Below are 8,393 nucleotides of genomic sequence, written 5' to 3' on the forward strand. Positions count from 1 at the left end.
AATATTGGTTTCGTTGATTCAGTGGTCAGCTTGCGTCCCTGCCCTTGCGCAAGCTCAATATCGAGCTCCAAGACACCATTTTATATGTTCAGTGTTCACACATCCATAGGATCCAGCAGCATAGTTTGCACAGCGGAGATTCCCAGATCCATCGACATCTTTTATATGCAGAATATCGGATCCACAGGATCCATTTAAAGTTATATTGGACTAGATTCGCTATCATTAAGCGAAAGCATGCTATCATAATTTATAATAGCCGTTATCACGACAGTCTATTCGGCGAGTGCACATAATTTGACCAAATCTGCACCTGATCTCTTTTACAGCAAATATCTTTATTTTATGAATTTATTTCAGTGTTTTAATCGATGAAATTCTCTCATACTATGACAAAGCAGGCCTATAAGCAAATAGTGCAATCCTAGCTGATAGCTACTAAGAGAGATACTGAACCTAATTTGACCAAATCTGCACCTAATCTGCACCAGATGTGCACCAAATGTGTACCAGATGGCCGTCGTGAAAACGGCTATTTTCATGCAACAAATCATGTAGAAGCAGGATCGTGCAGGCGAATCGCATGAAATAGTGGCACGCGATAAGACTATGCAATAAGATTCCAATTTCCATACACAACAGAGCACCAATAGGTACTTCTCAAGTTGCCTGCATCATATCCTCAAATGGCCTGAAAAAATCATTGGGCCAGATCAGAGGGTCTTTTTAGGCATGAAGAACATCAATAACCGTAAATAATTTTGCTCATTCGTTCGGATAAAGTTTTGACTTACCCTGATCAGTGATGGCTTGCGTTTATCCTGTTCTAAATTGGCCTGTGGCCAATCTTACCTACCTATGTGATGTACCTACCTACTGCTTTTCTGAGCCACGGTTTGCTACTATAATTTACTAATGTGCTGTTTCAGTAAGACAGTTTTCAGCCAGTTGCCTTTGTTTTTACCGTAAGATTGTCCTGGGTTTCTAGATGTGATACTTCTGCTAAATTATCCACAGTCTCCTGTGATACTTCTGTTATATTGTCCATCCTCTCCAGTGATACTTCTGTTAGATTGTCCACCCTCTCCTGGCTGTACACCAGAGGGTAATTTAGATCAGCCAACACATCCCCACAGTGACTCTCCACCTCTCGTCTTTTCTCCAAAGGCAGCTCTTCCAACCACTGCAATCCATTGAACGACGCGTCTCGTACCGTTCCGAAATAGTCGTGCACATCGGGAGCAGAGGTGGGTATAATGATCGGGCCCGCCTCAGTGGTTGTGGTCGCGGTGCGATATTTTCCCAGCAACCATCGAATGAAAGTGAGAAGCTGTTTTCTCGGAGGTTTTCTAGCGGTGGAGGGACGTCTGGTGGTGGTAGTTGAAGGCTGTAGTGTTGGTTTCTCCCGCAAGATGGCAGGGCTGGTGTAGTGCCGCTTAGAGTGGGTAGAAATGAAGCGCAGAACGTTATCCGGAAGCCGGAAGCCGAGTCGCCGGAACAGTCGGCGGGCTTCCATCTCTGGGTCGGCCACCAGGTCCTCATACCTGGGGCAGGGGTCAAAAAGTCACTCGGCTGACACACTGTCGTTAGGTCACCACCTGGTCTATTGGGGTCAACAAGTTATCCGGATGGATAATTTATTTTCATTTTTTATCTTAAAAAAAAGCGGTACCTTCAACTTTCAAGCGAGCTGGTGCCTGGTAATCCAAGAAAACAGTCATTTTTGTCATACTGTCGCTCAGAGGCTACCTACTTGTGAACTTATCGGGGTCAATAAATGACTTGGCCCGACTGAATGTCCCCTTGCAGCCTATTACCCAAGGTCCATCTCTGTCTCTGCCTCTGTCGCTGGCTGTCTATCTCTGTCTCTGCCTCCGTTTCTATCTCTGACCGGAGCATACGCAGGCGTTACCTGCCCGACGAGACTGCAAATGAAAGTACTGTCTTTTGTCGCTAGATGGCAGCACATAAAACGCCTGAAACTAGGCTGTGCCGCCGGGCTCACACTGCTGCAGCTGCAGCGTTGCAGTCTTCGGAATAATCCGCATGCGGTCAAAGGGAGCGGCTAACTAACTAACTAACTAACTAACTAACTAACTAACTAACTACCTAACTAACTAACTAACTAACTAACTAACTAACTAACTAACTAACGAGCTCTAACTAACTAACTAATTAACGAACGAACGAACGAACGAACGAACGAACGAACGAACGAACTAACTAACTAACTGACTGACTTACTACCCGATTAGTGGCTTACCATCCCAGTCAGTTCAGTGTTTGTGCAACATAACATTATCACTTATCACTCATTTTGTCTCATTAGCATGGAGTAGCCTAACACAATTACCTGTCCTAGGTAAGTGTTGCCCTATATGCGGCACGTAGTGTGTTTTGGGACTAAGACAAGGTATTCAAGTTTCAACAGTCAACAAGCACTTTTACTTTTAGATATTAATCCAATGGGGAAACACTACTGTACCTAAACTATTATTGAATGTTACCCCCCCCCCTCATCTACGTGAATGGAAGCCAATTGATTGTAAGAAGAATCAGTAACGGCGGGACACCTTCAATTTAGGGGGGGGGGGGCACTGCCGACTTTCGGTCCCATTCTTGGCATGCAACGCCCATAGGGATAAAGTTAAAATGCCAAAATCAAAGGGGGCACGGGGCCCCGGTGCCCTCCCCGTTCCGTCGCCTATGAGAAGAAGCTAACTATGAGTCCGTATCTGTCTCCTTTTATCTGTCTTGCTACCTGCGTCTCCCTGTCTCTGTCTTATGTCTGACTCTGTCTGCCTTTGTTTCTGTTTCTGTTTCCTTGACTCTGTCCCTCTCTGTCTTTCTCCATCTCCCCTCTCCCATGCCCGTCACCTTCTCGCTCATACCTAACCAAAGTGTAGCGCTGCTCCAACAGCTCGGTCTTATTGAACTCTCGGAGAACCCGAAGACTCTCTCGGATATTTTCGCAGATCATAGAAGTAGGAAACATGTCGATCCAGCCTTCCTTCTTTAGGACGGAGTTAGCCACCGCTCGTGGATCCCGCACCAGGTGAAACACGTGCAGGTTAATGTCGGGCTCCTGTCAAGAGAGAAAGAATGCGAGCAGGTTGGGCGTTATCCCGTTAGTAAAAGGTAGGCTTTCGGACTTGAGCATCTACTGCATTCTGTTGGCTATTGCTACATAGCGATAAGAATTAAGAATTAATAACACCAGTGCGCTTATAGAAGAAAAATATGCCTGAATGCTTAGGGCTAACTAAGAAAAGGCAAAACAACAACGAAAAACGAATAAATCACTATAATCATTCTGCTCATGTCAAGAGCATCATGAACAATCAGTTTCAGGCGATCGCCTATCACTCAAAATAGAAACATGACGCAGCCAAAAGGATGCATCTAGCATTATACATAATAGCCGCTTTCACCTACCATTAGCAGCGGTAGTACGCTGCCCAACCCCGGTCGAACTGCCTTCACTATCCGCAGTTTGAGATCGTGACACAGCTGCTCCCGTTGCCGGCCGCTCAGGTGCGGTAGCTGAGGTTTTCTCCAGATCTCCATGTCGAGACTCTCGTCAAACATGGGCGGAAGGAGCGATAAACTGTGGGTGGAAACAGTGACAAATTGTCGGCGGTACACCGATAAATTATGGGCAAAAACAGTAGGTAATATGTTGTGGGTAGAAAAAGTGAAGAATTTCGGGAAGAACCAATGGTGAGCCATCGAGGGAGTAACACTTTGTCGGCATAGGCAGGGACAAAATTTGGGTAGGAGCAATGGCAAACTTTAGACAGAAGCAATGACAGACTATAGGCGAAAGAAATGACAAGCAATGGGCGGAATCAGCGACAAACTTTGGGGACATGCGGAAGCAATCACAAGCTGTCAGGTGTGGACGAAGCCTGGTGTTAATTTCCCAGCCATGTAGCTGATTGCACGTAATTTTGACTCGTGATACTACATTTCTCGGGATTCTTTAGTTACAGTTCATAGCACTTTTAGATTTATTGTCTGTGGCCCGGGGTTCGGTTTCGTTTGCAGCAAGCATTTTGCGCACGTTCATTGCACACGCTCATAAAAGTAATAACGTGGGCTGGGCAGATATATACACTATCAAACTATTTCTACAAACTATTGCGCACAAGCAAAATAGCTCGTAAAAGCAAGCGAAAGGTAAATAATACGAAACATTGGGTAGTACCTGACTGGCTTAGTTGTAGCTATGTTGCGATCATTAATGCCCTTTTCATTCATAAAAAAGAAAATGTATTGACGCAAGAGCAGTGCAGTTGGTCGAGGCATCAACCAATAATGTATACCATGCAAGGTATGCATGTAATGCAAGGCATATGCCACTTGGATGCCTTACCAAGAAAGGTGGAGCCACTTCGAGCGGTTGATGCCACTAGTACCACCATCACCGGCTGTGTTATTTCACTGATGTTCATTAGCCCTTCGTCCGAGAAAGAATCAGAGAGGTTGCTACTTAGCGCCTCGTCTTGTAGCGTCATGTCCTGATAGTTTGTGACGATTGGATCTGTAAAACAAAGCGATAAATGTGTATATAATTTATATAAATAATTAAAGTATAATTGATGTTAAGTCGTGTCGTGTAGTACCAAGAGTCGACCGAAGGTGCGGTTTATCGTAGGTACGATCTCTCACATTAAAACTGAAATTGTTACCATTTGGGCTGTGGAGTCAAACTCAGCGTTGTCAGGAGTCCACAATTATGCTCAGAGTCGAAGTCGGAGTCGTCATTACATAGCTAAATGTCAGGCTTTACACCTGTTTGCTGGAAAACATTACGTTCTTTGACCTATCCAAGACCGATTGTGACCGCGCTTAGGCCCTGATCCTGCTCTGGACTAGCGTTTCGGCATGACAAGGAGAAGACTTCGACTGCATTAGAATCCGTCTTTAGCTCACGCTGTTCTTTATAAGACATGCATCCAATATAAGAACCTTGCAAGTTGTAACACTCAGATTCGCTTCAAGCAAGTACCCTCAGCCTGTTTGGAAAACTCGATAAGCGTTTGCTCGTAACTATCGTTGTTGTTGTTTTTTTTTTGTATTTTATGATGCAAAATCAATCAATCAGTTTATTAGAAAAAGATCCAGCAAAACGAGGCTTTTCACTCTTTCACGTAAGTCGTCAATAAAAAAAAAACGGCGAGAATGATGGTGTGTGACAAGCAATCACTAACTCAGCTCACAATACCTCACGCACACATACGTATGTAAAAGCATACATTCCTTTCTAGGAAAGAGTGCACAGTCACTCATGATTGGCTCTTACGACCTCCCGCATCGCTGATCGGAAATTGGCAGCGGTGGGATCCAGGCGGTGCTCGTTCAGCAGTCTGACGCCACGGTAACACAGCCTTCGCCGGCCGTACTCGGTGCGTATGCGCGGCAGCATGCGGTTTCCAGCGCGGCGCGTGTCGTGCTGGTGAGTCCCAGCTGCCCGTGTGTCTATGGTGCTGTATAGGTGTGCTGGCTCCCCATACACGATGACACGACGCAAAGCACACAATGTATGGTAGTCAATAAGCTGCTCTGCCGTGAACCATCCGAGGAGCTCAATGGCATCAGAGACATGATCGTTGCGCCGCCTACCGGTCACGACACGCGCACAGAAGCTAACAATTTTCTATAATCTTCACACTTGCGTGGCTCCGCAAGAGCCGTAGATGGGCAAGCAATATCTCACTACGGATAGTACAAGTGATTCTACTATGACTTTAAGTGCCTGACCGGGAAGGACATGACGAGCATGACTGATTGAGATAAGAATACTGGTACATTTTCTGATCATGTGCGCGTGGAAGTTCAGCGATCTGTCGATAGTGAGACCTAGGTTCTTTACCGCGCGCGACTCAGTGACAGTACATAGTACCGTTAAACCTTACTGAGACAAAAGGCAAGCCCCGGAGCATCGATGGCGTTCCCAGAACAATCACTTGCGCTTTGTTTGCATTAATCTTCATACCTAAAAATATAATCAAGAAAAGTAACCGTACTCTCATAATTAAAATAAAAAATATTAAAAAAGGCCAGATAATCTCGAGGAGCTTTCGGCTTACGCCTTCTTCAACTTGCTCGAGAGCGAGTTGAAGAAGGCGTAAGCCGAAAGCTCCTCGAGATTATCTGGCCTTTTTTAAGATTTTTGATTTTAATTATGAGAGTACGGTTACTTTTCTTGATTATATTTTTAAGTATGTCTATGTCTCTCAAAACAGTGCTCACAACAATTCAGACTAACCTTCATACCGTTGGAACAGAACCAGTGGAACAGAGACGCCAGTACACTTTCCATACGCCTAATGATACTGGGCAGTTCTTGCTTCGTGCCAATGATTAGCACAGGAAACTACAGTACTGCAAAACCTAAATCTTATGCCAAATATGTGAAAGATGAATTCTAATCCATAACAATCACGCCCATTCCATGATGATTAATCTACAGTGCAGTTACTTTTGCCTACGTATCTCCATAATTTATTTGCTAATCATGCATACTAATTTTCAAAAACTTCATCTGAACTTGAATCTTTTAAAAGCATTGTTTGCAGGGAGCAGTAATTGTTTGCGGCAGACAGCACCACAAACACGTTATCTTACTGAATCTCCATGCTGGATACCGTTGGAAGAGCATGTGGATGCCGAAAATAGTGACGACGCATATCACCAGCCAGTGGAGCGGTAATATCTTCTGGTGTCGCCTCATGAGAGGCATTGAGGACATTGCTTCAGACAGGTCGTGTTCTTCTGTTGCCGTGCTTCATAATACCTGGAACAGAAATTATAGGTCATGCAGGCGTTTTTTCTATAGATTCATTATAAAAATACCTTAAAGCGTAAAATTATTGATTGACTGAATCTGGGAGGTGGAAAGGTATTTCGCATAAAGTGACAAAGACCTACGAGTAGTAGCCTGCGTCGGATTGTGTACTCGACGAGTACACAATCCGACGCAGGCTGTTTTGCTATTCGTTCCTTGTTTCATTTATGTCAAATGCAACTCCACAACAGTGAGTATAAAAGTGAGTGAGAAGAGAAACGAAAGTAATGAGTGCAACTGCGTGTGTAGCTACATGTATGTATGTATGTATGTATGTGCTGTGCAGACTGCAGCTCAGTGGCGCCAGCCAGGATGGGCTCGGGCCCCATCCACCCGGGGCCCGAGCCCCGTCCACCTGAGGCCCCAGCTCTCTCTCTCTCTCTCTCTCTCTCTCTCTCTCTCTCTCTCTCTCTCTCTCTCTCTCTCTCTCTCTCTCTCTCTCTCTCTCTCTCTCTCTCTCTCTCTCTCTCTCTCCCTCTCTCTCCCTCTCTCTCTCTCCCTCTCTCTCTCTCTCTCTCTCTCTCTCTCTCTCTCGCTATCCATACTTTTTCACCGAAGGTTTCAGACAAGAGCGGGCCCTCACAGAAATTGCGAGGGGGGGTCAGCTGACCGTCTGACCTCCCCCCCCCACCCACTGGCTGCGCCACTGCTGTAGCTGGTTCGTAAGCGACGCAGAATAAGGCATACCTAAGCTATACTCCGGCTGTAATGTGCACTGCTGATCAGAATGTAATATCGTCGGTGCGAGCACAGTATGTAACGGTCTTTTCTGACGCCCAAAGACCAAATAGAAGCCTGGGAACCAGTCGTATCATGAAGTGGGCAATTACTCTGAGGTGTGTAGCTAACTGTCCTGTGGTAAAAATAGAAACCGGGTCGCCTGGACTCGCTGTGTTCGGCGATGACTCGCCGCTCTGGATCGCCCGGAGGAGACTGTACCGTCACGAGCCACCTGTTAGGACCTATGAGACTTTTTGACAGGCATAAATGGGTCCAACGTGAGTCAGCTGCCAGCCTTAGAGACGACAATAAACTACGAAAGTAAAAGAACGCAGCGACTTCCTGTAATAGCTCTCTCAGATGACACAGACGTCAACACGGCTGATGATTTTTCATGGAATGCTCGAAACGCGCAAAATGGAAGATGGAAGGAAAATGGAAACCAAGGTCTACATACCACACTTTTCAAAGCTTAAAATGCAATGCTTTAATATTACAATCTGTGTGGTTCAAGGGGTGTGGTTAAACGCGTTAAACCACACGGCTGCTGACATCACTATCATAGAGTTGTGAGCTTTTCGGCAGGTATGGGAAACGCCTTCCAGTCCTAAGGCCGGGAATTCAATAAATGTCACCTCGCGTTTTTAGCGAAAGCACCTTGGGCCTGACGGCCCTCGGAGTTTTCGCTAAAAAACATCGGTGACATTTATTGAATCATCCCGGCCCCGTGCAGGAATATATTTTCCTGCACGGCTGGGAAAATTCTAAAGGGATACCTCGGCGTCTAGGGAAGAGTCTAGAGAGATGGCATTTTGCTGAAGTC

At 45.6% G+C, this 8,393-nt stretch overlaps 1 protein-coding gene across 1 annotated transcript; it reads right to left on the minus strand.

The window, feature by feature from the left end:
* Positions 1–466: 466 nt before the first annotated feature.
* LOC122374407 lies at positions 467–3,604 on the minus strand. Its single transcript, XM_043353136.1, has 3 exons — positions 3,436–3,604; positions 2,892–3,085; positions 467–1,544 (listed from the first exon to the last, which is right to left on the minus strand). The coding sequence occupies exons 1-3, from the start codon at positions 3,586–3,588 to the stop codon at positions 941–943; spliced, it is 951 nt and encodes a 316-aa protein (XP_043209071.1). The 5' UTR covers positions 3,589–3,604; the 3' UTR covers positions 467–940.
* Positions 3,605–8,393: the final 4,789 nt, after the last annotated feature.

This window comes from Amphibalanus amphitrite, unplaced genomic scaffold, assembly GCF_019059575.1.
Source record: "Amphibalanus amphitrite isolate SeventyFive unplaced genomic scaffold, NRLGWU_Aamphi_draft 001652F_arrow, whole genome shotgun sequence".
NCBI lineage: Eukaryota > Metazoa > Arthropoda > Thecostraca > Balanomorpha > Balanidae > Amphibalanus > Amphibalanus amphitrite.